The sequence below is a fragment of the Bufo gargarizans genome, unplaced genomic scaffold, assembly GCF_014858855.1.
Source record: "Bufo gargarizans isolate SCDJY-AF-19 unplaced genomic scaffold, ASM1485885v1 original_scaffold_872_pilon, whole genome shotgun sequence".
Classification (NCBI taxonomy): domain Eukaryota; kingdom Metazoa; phylum Chordata; class Amphibia; order Anura; family Bufonidae; genus Bufo; species Bufo gargarizans.
In genome coordinates this window covers 76,295-93,213 of record NW_025334737.1, presented here as the reverse complement: position 1 = coordinate 93,213, position 16,919 = coordinate 76,295, and the positions used below count along the sequence as shown (strand labels likewise).

The 16,919-nt window shown below is 43.9% G+C and overlaps 1 protein-coding gene across 1 annotated transcript in view; it reads left to right on the top strand.

The window, feature by feature from the left end:
* TMEM208 (transmembrane protein 208) overlaps positions 1–2,623 on the top strand; it is a 57,976-nt gene extending 55,353 nt beyond the window's left edge. The window contains exon 6 of the mRNA XM_044275096.1: positions 2,320–2,623. Coding sequence (XP_044131031.1) covers positions 2,320–2,460 — 141 coding nt within the window. The 3' untranslated portion in view covers positions 2,461–2,623. The remainder of the gene's footprint in view (positions 1–2,319) is intronic.
* The last annotated feature ends 14,296 nt before the right edge of the window (positions 2,624–16,919 follow it).

The following is a 16,919-nucleotide window of genomic DNA, read 5'->3' as shown; positions in this document are numbered from 1 at the left end:
GATTCGTCAGATGAGGGTTCCCATTCCTCATCCGACTGGGTCAGAAGCCTGTAGGCCTCTTCAGAAGAATACCCCTTATTTGCCATTTGGTCAACTAAATTTAGGGGGTATTCTCTGAGACTACCCAGTAAAAAAAGCAAGCCTGTCTTACAAATGGGAGGCTAGCGAAGTACCGGAAGCCGCTGCGATTGATAAAAATAATCAAAACTGTTTTTTTTTTTTTATCGCCGCAGCTCTTGTAAAGTGATTGTGCAGTAATAAAAAAAAAATATTTTGTCACTGTGGCAGGGTGGGCGTGGGTGAACGCACGTGTGGGCGACCGATCAGGCCTGATCGGGCAAACACTGCGTTTTGGGTGGAGGTCGATCTAAGGTGACACTAATATAGATCTGACTGTGATCAGTTCTGATCACTTACAGATACTATAAAAGTACAAATGCTGATTAGCGATACGGTGGGCTGGGCGCTAACCGACGCTAACTACCTACCAAAGGGGCCTAAACTATCCTAAAACCTAACAGTCAGTCAATACTAGTGGGGAAAAAGTGAGTATACACTGATCACTTTTTTCCGTTTCACTAGTGATTGACAGGGGCGATCAAGGGGTTAATTGGGGTGATGGGGGGGGTGATCTGGGGGCTAAGTGCTGTGTTGGGTGTACTCACTGTGATGTGTGCTCCTCTGCTGGAATCAACCGACGAAAAGGACCAGCAGAGGAGCACAGATGCCATTTAACACATTATATTTATAAATATAATGTGTTAACTGGCTTCTGATTAGTTTTTTTGAAAATCAGCCTGCCAGCGACTATCATTGGCTGGCAGGCTGATGACGAACTTGTCCTTTAACTTTTGCCGGCCCGCGATGCGCATGCGCGGGCCGGCTCTGCCCGAAATCTCGCATCTCGCGAGATGACGCCCCGGCGCGTCCAGGAGATATAACAGGGCCACTGCAAAGACGCAATCCTGCGTACGGGCGGTCCTGTAGTGGTTAAAGAAAGTGACCCAGCATTTTGCTAAGAGAATCAGTCACTTATTTATGTTGCCCTTAGTTAGGACACCATAAAACTGGTGACAGGTTCCCTTTAAATGTTTGGCCTTTTAGTAAATTAGAGAGAAGGGTTATTAGATGACCAGCACAAAGTAAAAGTCCAATTCTGACAGCTAGAAAAACTGTTAACCCTTTGTGATACAACGGCTCTATATATATATAGATAGATGTTCTCATTTTATTAGGAGTAAACAGCACGAGTACGGTTTAGATAAGGCATGATGTTTGCCCACGCAGGGGCCATAAAGAATGTCACAAATACATGGAATGTAACAGATCAATTAAGGTGAGGTTACAATAAGATTGCGGAGGAAAAAGGGACAGTACATCAGGCACACTACTATGATCAGAAAGAGCTGACTAAAGATTAATTGGGTTGTCAGGCCTAATCATCGGCTGCTGAGTACATATGTGTTGCGCGCAGAGTTAATGGGGATGAGCACCACTCACCCCATACCTTTTTGAAACTTCTGTGCGCACCCTCTGTGTTTAAAAACAAAGTTCTCCATAGAGACTGTGATTTACTAGTGAAATCCATTGCCCTAGTGTAGGACGTCTATCCCCCATCCATCATATAGCTGTGGCCTTCCTGGCGAGAAACAAAGCCTCCCCCAGAAAGATTCTATGGTAATGCGACCAGGACTCCTCGGCCAATACACCCAGGATACACAATTTGGGACATAAGGGTACTGTTACGGGGTCCATGGTAGAGAGACCCTCTAACACCGCTGTCCAGAAATGACGAATTGTCTCACATTCCCAGATCATGTGCCAGAAATCAGCACTTTCATTCTCGCACCTGTGACTCAATGGCTCAATATTTTAATAAATGAGTAAAATGCAATTATAAAAATAATTGCTGCCAAAGGTGTCCATAGCCTTTAAACTGTTGAACTCTCACACAAACAGAAACTTTCAGCTCTTTTCAAGCACAATACATTTCCTTCATGAAATGCACATCCAGTTTTAACATTAAACTTTGATTTACTTGTTCCCAATGAAAAGGCCTTGATCTCCAAATGTATTTTCACTTTAACCTGTGTTCAGGGCAATGTCTCTCTAGAAGTGGAGGTTTGGAATAGATCACAGCAAGCAGACTGGGTGCTGGCAGAATTGCATGATTGTGAGTTGTTGGGTTGTGTAACTTGCAGTAAAGGCGGCCAGAGATGCTGGGTGTGATTGATTGGAAGAACTGATGATCTTTTTCCTTTGTCTTCCCCTATTCGTGGTGGTTGTGATATCGTTTGACTGTATTCCCTTGTTTTGCAGGCCCCAGGACGTGCACTTTATCTACTCTGGGTGAATGTTCTTGGCCCATGGTTCTCAACCGATTCATCCTCAACTGCTCCTCCAGAACAGAATGAAAAGCGTCAACGACGCCAGGAAAGGCGGCAGATGAAACGCTTCTGAGCACAGCCCAAGGACTCATGAGTAAATAGACATTGTCAGATCCTGTTCCTCATGTCTGAACTGATGGAGGATTTTCTATGCAAGACTTCCAGTGGTTACTGACAGAGGGTCCTATAAGGAGATGCCATCCAATACTGGCCACAATAAAGTGTTCACAGCACAATCGCCGATCATTCCTTACCAGGATGGTTCCAAAGTAAGGATGACTTACAAATAATGTATATCTGTCATGGTGCAGCGGTTCCTTGTGGTCTTCACTTAGGGAAATTATACAGGGGGAAACTGTATCACTCATGGGCAATGTTTAACCCCTTCCATACTACAATCAGTCTATATACATGCTAATTACACATGCCCCGTGCAGCTAGCACGTGTATAGACGTCAGGCAGCTCTTCAATCCAAACGCTGCAAGCTTCGAACAGCGTACAGTCCAGTAATGCCGGCAAGGGACCAGAGTGGTCCCTTGCCGGCAATCGATCCGATTGGTTAGTCTGTGCAGACTAACCAATCGGATCGCGGCAGTGAAAAAGTGCCTGTTCCAGTCTCTGATCTGCGCTCTGCAGATCAGAGCCTGAAATCAGGTAATGTGTGCTGAGCCCCCTGATCTGTGCGCCTCCAACCCCTGCATGCATCCTGCCCCATCTGTGCCCCCTCCATGCTGGCCGTGCCCCCCCCCCCTTTACCGCACTGCCCCATCTGTGCCCCCTGCCCCCGATGTGGTCCCCCTGCTTTATTTGATGTTGGCGGCTCCATTCCTGAGCCACTGACACTCTGCTTTAACCTGTTAGATGCAGTGGAATCCATGGGGTTAATAGAGGGAGGGGGCTCCCTCTCTCAACCATCGGGGCTGCCTCGCTGTGATGGCAGCACCTGATGATTGCCATGGCAACCGGACACTTTGCAAAGGCGTCCGGTGTTGCCATCTACAGGACATCTGATACTTTGCAATGCAAGAGCATTGCAAAGCATAGTACATCCATCAGCCCCACTGGATCTTCAAGATCCAAGTGGGACTTGATAAAAAAAAGAATAAGTGAAAATAATAAAAGTAAAAAAAGTAAAAATAAATTGCCTTTTCCTATTAAAAATGAAAAAGAAAAAAATACACATATTAGTTATCACCACGTCCGTAACGACCGTCTTTATAAATATCACATGATCGACCACTTCTGATTAAACACCATAAAAAATAAAAACTGTGGCATTTTTGTCACCTTACACCACATAAAGTGCAACACCGAGCGATCAAAAAGGCGTATGGCCCACAAAATAGTACTAATCAGTCATCTCATACCGCAAAAAATGATACCCTATTTAAGACAATCGCCCCAAAAATATAAAAGCTATGGCTCTGACTATGGAGACACTAAAACATTTTTTTTGTTTAAAAAATGCTATTATTGTGTAAAACTTAAATAAGAAAAAGTAGACATATTGGGTATCGACACGTCCGTAAGGATCTGCTCTATAAAACTGTCACATGACCTAACCCCTCAGATGAACGCTGTAAAAATAAAAAAATAAAAACAGTTCCAAAACATAAAAAGTGTAATAATGAATGAGCAAAAATCCTATGTACCCAAAAATGGTACCAATAAAAACCTCAACTCTTTCTGCAAAAAACGAGCCCCTGCACAAGATGATCGGCAGAAAAATAAAAAAAAAATGGCGTTCAGAAAATGGACACACAAAAACATTATTTTTCAAAAATGCTTTATTATGTAAAACTCAGAGTAGACATATTTTGATATCACTGCGTCTGTAACAACCAGCTCTATAAAAAATAGCACATGATCTACCCTGTCAGATGAATCTTGTAAAATATAAAAAATAACAAAACTGTGCCAAAATAGCAATTTTTTGGATTACCTTGCCTCACAAAAAACTTAATATAGAGCAATTAAAAATCATATGTACCCCAAAATAGTACCAATAAATCTGGCATCTTATTCCCTAGTTTCCAAAATAGGGTCACTTTTGGGGAGTTTCTACTCAAAATCTGCCTTCCAAAAACCATGCAGCGCTCCTTTTTCTTCTGCGCCCTGCCGAGCGCCCTTACATCAGTTTATGACCACATGTGGGGTGTTTCTGTAATTCGCAGAATCAGGGTAATAAATATTGAGTTTTGTTTGGCTGTTAACCCTCAATGTGTTAAAGGAAAAAATCTTATAATATGGAAAATCTGCCCAAAAAGTGAAATTTAGAAATATATAATCTCCTTTTTCCTTTTAATTCTTTTGGTACACCTAAAGGGTTAACAAAGTTTGTAAAATCAGTTTTGAGTAACTTGAGGGGTGTAGTTTCTACAATGGGGGTATCCACTATGTAAGCCCCCACAAAGCGGGGCTTCAGACCTAAACTGGTCCTTAAAAAGTGGGTTTTGGAAATTTTCTTCTAAACTTCTAAGCTTTGTAACATCCTAAAAAAAACAAAATTACATTTCTAAAATGATGCCAACATAAAGTATACATATGGGGAATGTTAAGTAATAAATGTTTTATGAGGAATCCCTTTCTGTTTTAAAGGCAGAGAAATTTAAATTTTGAAAATTGTGAATTTTTCCAAATTTTTGGTAATTTGGGGATTTTTTCATAAATAAAGGTGAAATATATTGACTCATATTTATGACTGTTATGAAGTACAATGTGTCACGAGAAAACAATCTCAGAATGGCTTGGATAAATAAGTGTTCCAAAGCTATTACCACATAAAGTGACGCATGTCAGATTTGTACAATTTGACCTGGACACTGGGGCATCAATGACCCTTGGTCATGAAAGGGTTAATTAGAATGAGGACTATAAGAACCTCTCTTCAGAGTGAAGACGCTAGTCTTTGTCCAGGATTGTGATTTTGACCCATGTGTCTGAGAAGTCAATGAATTGCTCCATTTAGTACCTTTCTTCACTCAGAACCAATTTCCTCCACTGCGACTTTTGTAAGTACGGTGAGTCCAGGGTTAGTAGTTTTTAGTAGACTTTTTTTACGTTGCACTTCATGACTGCCGATAGACTATAAGCTTCCAGGCAGTCGGGATTAATCTCTGAATGGACATTTTTGAACGTCCATTCAGAGATTGCAGCTGCACGCTAATTGTGCAGCTGCTGAGCGGGGGGGGGGGGGGGGGCCCCATAGTCAGTGACAGCAGGGCTCCCCAAAGAAAATGCTATGCCCTCCAGTATCTCGCTCACTAAGTTATAGTAGGCGGAGTCTGCCCTTGTACTTCTGTAACGCTGGCCAATCTCATTGCAGAGCTCACAGCCTGGGAGAAAATAACCTCCCAGGCTGTGAGCTCTGCGCTGCGATTGGCCAGCGCTAGAGCAGAACAAGGGTAGACTCCGCCTACCATAACTTAGTGACTGAAATCTCCGCCTACTATAACTTAGTGAGCGGAGATACCGGAGGGCATAGCAGGAGAACGGAGCGCACCTGGGGATAATAGTAAGTGCAGTGAGATCCCCGGGCGCCGCTCTACATGTCTGTATACTTAGTTCACATTGTAATAATCGGTGAAAGGTCCTCTTTAACTGTCCCTCAGAGGTCTTGTAGGAGCTTATGGTGGACATAGTGTAAAACAACAAAAAAGCCTTTCGTAAACATAAAAGAAAAAAAAAGCAATTTTTTGTCATCACCTTGCCTCACAAAAAACATAATATGAACTGATCAAAAAGTCTTATGTACTCCAGAATAGTACCAATGGAAACACCACCTCGTCCCACAAAAAACAAGTCCACATACAAAACCATGGCTATAAGAAAATGGGAAAAAATAAAAAATAAAGACATATTGGGTATCGCTGCGTCCGACTGGCTCTATAAAAATATCACATGATCTACCCCATCAAGTCAAAACAGCTTTTTTTTTTTTTTTGGCACCTCGTCTCCCAAAAAAACATAATATCAAGTCATCAAAAAGTCTTATGTATCCTAAAATGGTACGGATAAAAAAATAAAATAAAAAACGAGTATTGTCTGTCCCACAAAAGGAAAAATAAAAATGTCATGGATATTAGCATATGGTGATGCAAAATTTGCAGATTTTTCATAAAAAGGGATTTTATTAGAGATGACCGAATTTCATATTTTGAAGTTCTTTCACTCTTCGTATAGTTTTTATTGGCACCATTTCAGGGTGCATTTGGCTTTTTATCTCATTTTTTGAGATGTGAGGTGGGCAAAAATTGAAATAGTCATTTCTTTATTTTTTTTATTTTTTTTGGAGGTTCACCATGTGGTATATACCACAACTATTCTGTAGATTAATACAATTATAGTGATACCAAATGTTATAAATATGTTTTACTACTTTAGCATAATATCTAGAGATGAGCGAATATTTGCTTATGAAATTCGTTCACACTTTGTTTGTTGGTAAAAGGTGAATTGCGTTATGGATTCCATAAAGCAATTCTATGATGGAATGCATAACTGAATGCCTTTAGAGGACTCCCCTGCATAATGGAAACGGGACGGATACGTTTTGCAGGCCATAAACTTCTATGATGACGGAATGCCACTAAAGGCCATTTATGCATTCCGTCATAGAATTGTGTTATGGTCCGTGGTAATGGAATCCATAACACTATTCACCTTTTACCAACAAACGAAGTATGAACGAATTTCATGAGTAAATTTTTGCTTATCTCTAGATATTCTGCTAAAGTAGTAAAATAAATATATATATATATATATTTTTGTATCACTATAATTGTATTAATCTACAGAATAGTTGTGGTATATACCACATGGTGAACCTCAAAAAAATAAATAAATAAGAAATGACTATTTCAATTTTTGCCCACCTCACATCTCAAAAAATGAGATGAAAAAGCCAAATGTACCCTGAAATGGTGCCAATAAAAACTATAGACTGTCAGGCAAAAAATAAGCCCTCCCATAGTAAAGTCAACAAAAAGATTTTTTTTATCTATGTCTCCTGAAAACTATTTCAGCAAATCACATGTTACAAAATCCAGATGCCTTCCTAGTATGTAATTTTTCCTTTTCACAGCCTAGTGTGATACATTCTATGAAACTCCTTTTCGCTATACCCCATTGGGTGGTGTAGTTTCCAAAATGTGTTCACTTTTTGGGGCTTTTCACTGTAGGAGTACCTCAGTGTCTCTTCAAATGCAACATGGTGCCTACAGACCATTCCAGCAAAATCTGTCCTTCTGAGCCCTGCCAGACGGCCTGTACTTTCTGCAGCAGTTTTGGCATCTCAGGGTAATTCTTCAGGAACCTCTGCACCACCACCAAATTCAGCACATGCGCCAGGCAAGGGATGTGCTTCAAACTGGCTAGTCCTAGAGCTGCTACGAGATTGCTCCAATTGTCACACACCACCGGGCCGGACTTGGGGTTCAGTGGCACTAACCACTTGTGGGTCTGTTCTTCGATGCCTGTCCACATCTGCATGGGGTGTTTTCCCCTCCCTCCTCCCCAAACAGAGAAGTTTCAAAACAGCCTGCTGTCACATCCCCCTAGCTATGCTGAAGTTGGTGGTGCAGGTGTTCCGCTGACCGGAACAGGAGGAGGCACCGAGAAATGTCCAGCAATTCTCGGTGGTGGTAGGACATGCGCCAAACTGCTGTCTGCCCTAGGTCCAGCCACAGCTCGTGGTTTGCGGTTAGATGCTGGACAATGCAGGTGGCACTCGGGTTTAGAATTATATGCCTCGCTTCAGGCTCTGACTGCACAGCGTGCAAACTACCTGTGTCTTGTTATCAGCACATTGCCTGAAGAACTGCCACACCAGGGAACTCCTTTGAGCTGGCTTTGGTGTGCTAGGTCTCTTGGCAGTAGCAGGCGTACTGTCTGCTGTTGTTTTGCACCCTTCTCCCTCTTTTGCTATGCAGCTGGCTCTGCATGACCACCAGCTCTTCCTCCAAACTGTACACATCATTGGCATGACCTGTATGACATGTCAGGTCTAGGACCTCATCGTTCTCCACATCATCTTCCACACACTCCTCATCCTTGCCCTCTTTCCATGGCTGCACAGTGCAGAAAGCCCCAGCAGTTGACACCTGTGTTTCATCAGAGATGTGCTGCGGTGGTTCTCCCACGTACTCATCCTCAAACATAAGTGGTTGGGCATCAGTGCACTCAATCCTGTCACTTCTGGGGCAGGGCTAGGTGGATGGGCCACAAAAATTATGATTACACTTACCGGTAATCGGATTTTCCAGACCCCACAACAGCACCACAGAGAGAGAGGGATCCACCCCCCAGGGACAGGAAACCTACAGAATAAAAAGGTGGAGCCTTTCTACCCCTTCAGTGGATTTCAGAGCAAGAGAGGGACTCCTACACAATTAATCATTCTGCACAAGCATATAGACAATATAACCAATATTTTTTTATTTTAGTTTTTGCTACTCCATGTGAAAACACACAACCCATCACCAAGGGAGGGAATTAGGAAGGGTGCTGTCATGGGGTCTGGAAAATCCGATTACTGGTAAGTGTAATCATCATTTTCCCCCTCCCCCACGACAGCACCACATAGAGAATTACAGAGGAATAGAACCCTTCCTAGGGAGGGGCCACTGCTTGTAAAACTTTTCCTCTGATCTATCCTTCGGTAGAAGAGTGCAGATCCAAAAGGTATTGACGGAAAAAGGTACAAGGTGAAGACCACGTGGCCGCTTTAGGCTACTTTCACACAATGGGTTCAAAGGGTGCCTTGGTTAAGGAATTAAGCACAAGATTAAGATCCCACGGGGTGACGAGACTGGCGTCATCCTATCAACTGCTTTAAAAAAAATTAATGATCCATGGATTTGAGGCAAAGTTTTGTTCAAATAGTACCGACAGGGCAGAGATCTGTACTTTAAGAGTACTTTTTGCCAGTCCTAATGAAAGACCGTTCTGTAAAAATTCCAGGACCTGGGAAATAGGAACAGATAAAGGTAAATTTTTGGGGTTAAGATTCCCAAAATCTATAAAACTTCCAGGTTCTAGCATAGATTGAAATAGTCACAGGCTTTCTGCTTTTAAGCAAAGTCGCAATGAGTTCCTGAGAGTACCCCTTCCTGATCAATAAGTTCCTTCCTCTCAAATTCCAAGCAGTCAGATGGAGACCACTGACTGCTGGATGAAAAACCGGACCCTGGGACAGCAGATCCGGGATGTCTGGTAGAATCCAGGGGTCTTATGCCGACATGGTCCGGAGGAGAGTAAACCATGCCTTCTTGGGCCAGAAGGGGCAATGAGGATAACCCTTGCTTTGTCCTTCCTGATATTTTTCAGGACTACTTGGAGCAACTGGAAGGGGGGAAAGGCATAGGCTAGGGGAAAGTTCCACTTCAGAACTTTCCCTGGGATTTAGCGAGCAAAATAGGTCTACTTTCTGTTTGGTTCAAGCCAGAACAAGATCTATCATCGGCATGCCCCAAGACTTTGTGATCATGGGTAAATATTGAACTGTTCAGGGACACTCCCCCTTGCTTCAAGGGGTACCTGCTTAGGAAGTCTGTGTAACTATTCTCGTTCCCTTTTATATGGAGAGCTGATACATGACTAACTTGTTTTTCTAATATTCCTAGCAATCTTCTCGCTTCCCACCCCAGGGTTATCGATCTCGTTCCCCCCTGGTGATTCAAATATGGTCACCTGATTGTCTGAGAGAATTTTCACGGGACCCGAGCCTAGAAGGCACTGATAAGCTTTCACAGCCAGTCTTACCGCCACTAATTCTTTCCGATTGGAAGAGAACAATCTCTGACTTGGGGACCATACTGTAACCAGATATGTGGATGGATATTTCATACATTGCTACAAAATATACAGTAGAATACAGCAGCACATACCTCCTACAGCCAGTGACATCTCCTGTGATGTAGATTCTTTCCTCAGCCTTCATTCGGAGATAAGACCGCCATGACACCTTCTTTCAGCCGTGTCTCATCTCTGCTGAGTTTCACAGAAAAAAAATATTAGATTCCTTATTTTACTATCGTCCTCCTCCTCCTGATGCCTCAACACTGTCATCCTGCTGCCCCCCAATACTGTGGTAGAGCCAGACAGATAGTTCCCCATAATATCATGCTCCCAAACTGTCCTCGATGGTAATAGTGTTCCCTACACCAGTGTTTCTCAACTCCAATCCTTAGGGACTACCTGCCGGTCATGTGTTCAGAATTTCCTTAGTATTGAACAGGTGATATAATTAGTATCAATGCATCAGTACTTACCACAGGTATTCATTCTGTGGGATATTCTTACATCATGACCGGTAGGTCGCTCTCACTCGCACAGTTTTGAAGCTACAGTCCCCAAACTCGGATCACATATTGTTGGTGTCACCCCGAACAAAATGTGGGGGGGGGGGGGGGGGAGAGAGACACCCAAAGTGGGCAGAGCTAGCAACGGCCAATGAAAATTTAGCAATTTTCTATACGCTACTCCTCCCACAGTTTTAGGAGTACAATTACCAAACTTTGCACACTTGTTCGGCACATACCCGAATAAGTTGTTTGTGCTTTGTTAAGCGATCCCACCCTCCGGGCCCCTGGGGCGGCCTCTCGAAGACCCCATTTTTTTTCCCATAGACTTTCATTGGAAAAATTTAAACTTTTGCCACTCGTACAGCTTTTAAGTTAAATTCGCCAAACTTGCATCACTTAGTCATGGGGTCAACCTGAAAATTTCTGTCACATTTTGGGGACTCTAAAAAGTGGGCAGAGCCACAAACAACCAATAAGAATTTTCCTATTGACTTCAATGAGAAAATTGAAATTGCTGCTATTCTCACAGTATTTAAGCCAGAATACCCAAACTCTGCACTATTGTTCAATGGGTGACTGAAGTTAAACTGTATAAAAAGTGGGTGGAGTCTACAACAGCCAATCAAATTTCAGCCATTAGTTTAAATGGGAAATGGCAGGGTCCTGAAACTTGGCACAGTTGGTCCCTGGAGGACTGTGAGAATGTCGTTTTAGGGTACTTTCACACTTACGTTTTTCTTTTCCGTCATAGAGTTCCGTCACAGGGGCTCTATACCAGAAAAGAACTGTCTTCTGAATGGTATCCGTTCAGTTTGCATCAGGATGTCTTCAGTTCAGTCGTTTTTGACTGATCAGGCAAAAAAGAAAACCGCAGCATGCTACGGTTTTCTCTCTGGCGAAAAAAACTGAAGACTTGCCTGAACGCTGGATCCGGCATTTTTTTCCCATAGGAATGTATTAGCGCCGGATCCGGCATTCAGAATACCGGAATGCTGGATCCGTCGTTCCGGCATGCGCAGATTGGTAAAGATGTACAAGACGGATCCGTCGGTCCGCATGACAAGCGGAGAGACGGATCCGTCCTTGCAATGCATTTGTGAGACGAATCCGGATCCGTCTCACAAATGCTTTCAGTCAGCGGCAGATCGGTGGATCCGGCGGGCAGTTCTGACGACGGAACTGCCCGCCAGATCACACTGCCGCAAGTGTGAAAGTACCCTTATATGGGAAAATTTAAATTACTGCCGCTCTTTGACTGTCAATGGCCTCAAATTTGGCAGTCAGTCAGTTATTGGGTGACTTGGGTTCAAATTTTAAAAAGTTGGTTGGAGCCACAAACAGCCAATCAGATTTCAAGCCAACATCCTGTGGATTCTTCAGAAACGACACCATCTAGTATTATTATTATTATTATTATTATTAATAGAGAGGGGGCCTTTATATATCACAATACTAATACAGAGGGGGCCATTATAATAATAATATAGAGGGAACCATTATAATAATACAGAGGGGGTCATTATAATAATAATACAGAGGAGGCAATAATAATATTACAGAGGGGGCCATTATATATCATAATACTAATAAAGAGGGGGTCATTATAATAATAATAATACAGAGGGGGAAATAATAATATTATGACCAACCCCCTCTGTATTACTATTATTATGCCCCCCTCTGTGTTATTATGGCCCCCTCTTTATTAGCATTGTCATATACAATGGCCCACATTTTTTCTACATAATTGCCGCCTTGGTATGCTTCCTCTTTTGTGGTATTGATAATGCCCCCCTCCTCCATAGTGCCCCGATTGCTGCCTGCCTTAGGGTACTTACATAAAAATAAATACTCGCCTCTCTTCCTCACTGCTTCTGGACTGAGTTTGCGCATCCCGGCGCAGGCGCTCAAGAACACATCACTGTGGCCTCCTGCACCGAGTCATCACATCATCCCGCGAGACCCGGCGCAGGGGGTCACAGTGAGGTAATCGCGATCTCCTGCGCCGCTATACTGCCTCATAGGCTTCAGGCAGAACGGAGGGGACGGGAGCCATAGGCTCCTAAGGCCCTTATTGAAATGCCTGCTGCCCGGTGTCCCCTGCAATTTGGCAGCCTACCCTTAATCATTTTCTGTCTGGCACCTTCCATTCCTGTTTTATTAATATGTGCACATTTTTATGAACAGGAAAAACTCTCTTTTTTTTCTCTGTTCCAGACGACTGAACATTTAATCTTCTACTGACCTTTCAACTTTGTCATCAAATAGATTCATAGTTGCTCTAACTGCTTTAGGCTACTTTCACACTTGCTGTGATGTAAGATGCTGTGTGTCATCCACAGATGCCCCCCATAACAGTGCCATCCACAGATGCCCCCATAAGTGTCATCCTCAGACCCCATAACAGTGCGTCAACCACAGATCCCCCATAATAGTGTCATCCACAGACCACCATTATTTCAAAACCCACCAAAAGCACACCTTTTAGTTCAGAATATTTTTTTTTCTTCTTACTTTCCTCCTCAAAAACCTAGGTGTGTCTTATAAGGCGAAAAATACGGGTAATTGTCTTTGGTTATTGCCAAGAACCCGTTTCCTTTATGAGATGTACAGGTCTCAGTTTCCCAGTCTATATCTGCGGAGTTCCCCCATAATAACCACCTCATTATGATTTGCCGCCTCGTCTGTCTCGTTTAGTAGCAGATTTTCTGTGGACTCCGGTATATTAGGTGGTTTATAGTAAACTCTTATTAGTAATTTATTATTGTTTTTAGCGCCATGTATCTCTCCCCACAGCGACTCCACATGTCCATGTCCCTCACTTATATCTTCCCGGAGTGTGGGCTTTAGACAGGACTTTACATAAAGGCAGACCCCCCCTCCCCCCTCCGGTTTTGACGATCCTTTCTAAACAGACTGTAATCCTGTACATTAACTGCCCAGTCATAGCTATCATCCAGCCGTGTCTCAGTTATTCCCACTGTCATAGCTATCATCCAGCCGTGTCTCAGTTATTCCCACTGTCATAGCTATCATCCAGCTGTGTCTCAGTTATTCCCACTGTCATAGCTATCATCCAGCCGTGTCTCAGTTATTCCCACTGTCATAGCTATCATCCAGCCGTGTCTCAGTTATTCCCACTGTCATAGCTATCATCCAGCCGTGTCTCAGTTATTCCCACTGTCATAGCTATCATCCAGCCGTGTCTCAGTTATTCCCACTGTCATAGCTATCATTCAGCCGTGTCTCAGTTATTCCCACTGTCATAGCTATCATCCAGCCGTGTCTCAGTTATTCCCACTGTCATAGCTATCATTCAGCCGTGTCTCAGTTATACCCCCTGTTATAGCTATCATCCAGCCGTGTCTCAGTTATACCCCCTGTTATAGCTATCATCCAGCCGTGTCTCAGTTATTCCCACTGTCATAGCTATCATCCAGCCGTGTCTGTTATTCCCACTGTCATAGCTATCATTCAGCCGTGTCTCAGTTATACCCCCTGTTATAGCTATCATCCAGCCGTGTCTCAGTTATACCCACTGTCATAGCTATCATCCAGCCGTGTCTCCAGTTATTCCCACTGTCATAGCTATCATCCAGCCGTGTCTCCAGTTATTCCCACTGTCATAGCTATCATCCAGCCGTGTCTCAGTTATTCCCACTGTCATAGCTATCATCCAGCCGTGTCTCAGTTATTCCCACTGTCATAGCTATCATCCAGCCGTGTCTCAGTTATTCCCACTGTCATAGCTATCATCCAGCCGTGTCTCAGTTATTCCCACTGTCATAGCTATCATCCAGCCGTGTCTCAGTTATTCCCACTGTCATAGCTATCATCCAGCCATGTCTCAGTTATTCCCACTGTCATAGCTATCATCTAGCCGTGTCTGTTATTCCCACTGTCATAGCTATCATCCAGCCGTGTCTCAGTTATTCCCACTGTCATAGCTATCATCCAGCCGTGTCTCAGTTATTACCACTGTCATAGCTATCATCCAGCCGTGTCTCAGTTATTACCACTGTCATAGCTATCATCCAGCCGTGTCTCAGTTATTACCACTGTCATAGCTATCATCCAGCCGTGTCTCAGTTATTACCACTGTCATAGCTATCATCCAGCCATGTCTGTTATTCCCACTGTCATAGCTATCATCTAGCCGTGTCTCAGTTATTCCCACTGTCATAGCTATCATCTAGCCGTGTCTCAGTTATTCCCACTGTCATAGCTATCATCCAGCCGTGTCTCAGTTATTCCCACTGTCATAGCTATCATCCAGCCGTGTCTCAGTTATTACCACTGTCATAGCTATCATCCAGCCGTGTCTCAGTTATTACCACTGTCATAGCTATCATCCAGCCGTGTCTCAGTTATTACCACTGTCATAGCTATCATCCAGCCATGTCTCAGTTATTCCCACTGTCATAGCTATCATCTAGCCGTGTCTGTTATTCCCACTGTCATAGCTATCATCCAGCCGTGTCTCAGTTATTCCCACTGTTATAGCTATCATCCAGCCGTGTCTCAGTTATTACCACTGTCATAGCTATCATCCAGCCGTGTCTCAGTTATTACCACTGTCATAGCTATCATCCAGCCGTGTCTCAGTTATTACCACTGTCATAGCTATCATCCAGCCGTGTCTCAGTTATTACCACTGTCATAGCTATCATCCAGCCATGTCTGTTATTCCCACTGTCATAGCTATCATCTAGCCGTGTCTCAGTTATTCCCACTGTCATAGCTATCATCTAGCCGTGTCTCAGTTATTCCCACTGTCATAGCTATCATCCAGCCGTGTCTCAGTTATTCCCACTGTCATAGCTATCATCCAGCCGTGTCTCAGTTATTACCACTGTCATAGCTATCATCCAGCCGTGTCTCAGTTATTACCACTGTCATAGCTATCATCCAGCCGTGTCTCAGTTATTACCACTGTCATAGCTATCATCCAGCCGTGTCTCAGTTATTACCACTGTCATAGCTATCATCCAGCCGTGTCTCAGTTATTCCCACTGTCATAGCTATCATCCAGCCGTGTCTCAGTTATTACCACTGTCATAGCTATCATCCAGCCGTGTCTCAGTTATTACCACTGTCATAGCTATCATCCAGCCGTGTCTCAGTTATTACCACTGTCATAGCTATCATCCAGCCGTGTCTCAGTTATTACCACTGTCATAGCTATCATCCAGCCGTGTCTCAGTTATTACCACTGTCATAGCTATCATCCAGCCGTGTCTCAGTTATTCCCACTGTCATAGCTATCATCCAGCCATGTCTCAGTTATTACCACTGTCATATCTATCATCCAGCCGTGTCTCAGTTATTCCCACTGTCATATCTATCATCCAGCCGTGTCTGTTATTCCCACTGTCATAGTCCTTCTCACACATCACTAATTCCAGTTCCCCGGTTTATTAGTCAGGCATCTGGCATTAGTATACATACATTTGAGAGGTTTATGTATATTTTTTACCCTACACCTTTCCTTCTGAACTGTTCTAGTCCCTCCTTCCATTCCTCCCCCCCCCCCCCAGTCTCTATCTGCCCTATCTTCCCCTCCTATAATGTAATTTCCCCCCCTAGTTTAAACACTCCTCCAACCTTCTAGCCATCACCCCCCCCCCCCCCCAGCACAGCTGCCCCTTCCCCATTGAGGTGCAGCCCGTCCCTACGATAGAGCCTGTACAGAGAAGTCGGCCCAGTTCTCCAGGAACCCAAACCCCTCCTTCCTACACCAGTTCTGGAGCCACTTGTTCACCTCCCTAATCTCCCGCTGCCTTTCTTGTGTGGCTCGTGGTACCGGCAGTATTTCGGAAAACACTACCTTTGAGGTCCTTGCCCTAAGCTTTTGACCTAAATGCCTAAAATCATTTTTAAGGACGCTCCACCTACCCCTAACTTTGTCATTGGTTCCGATATGGACCATGACCGCTGGGTCTTCTTCCAGCCCCTCCCAGTAATCTGTCAACCCGACCCGCGCTGTGTCGAACTCTAGCGCCAGGAAGACAACACACTGTTCGGCGATCCAGATCGCCCTATCTGTACCCCTAATAATGGAGTCCCCCACTACCAGCACCCGTCTGCTCTGCTCTCCTGGTCCCCTGCTTACTGGAGCTGACATTCCCCTGACTAGCAGAGGAAGTGTCCGGCTGCGGCAGTGCTGTCTCTGAACTGACATCTCCCTCATCTGATAACCGTGCAAACTTGTTGGGGTGTGTCAGATCA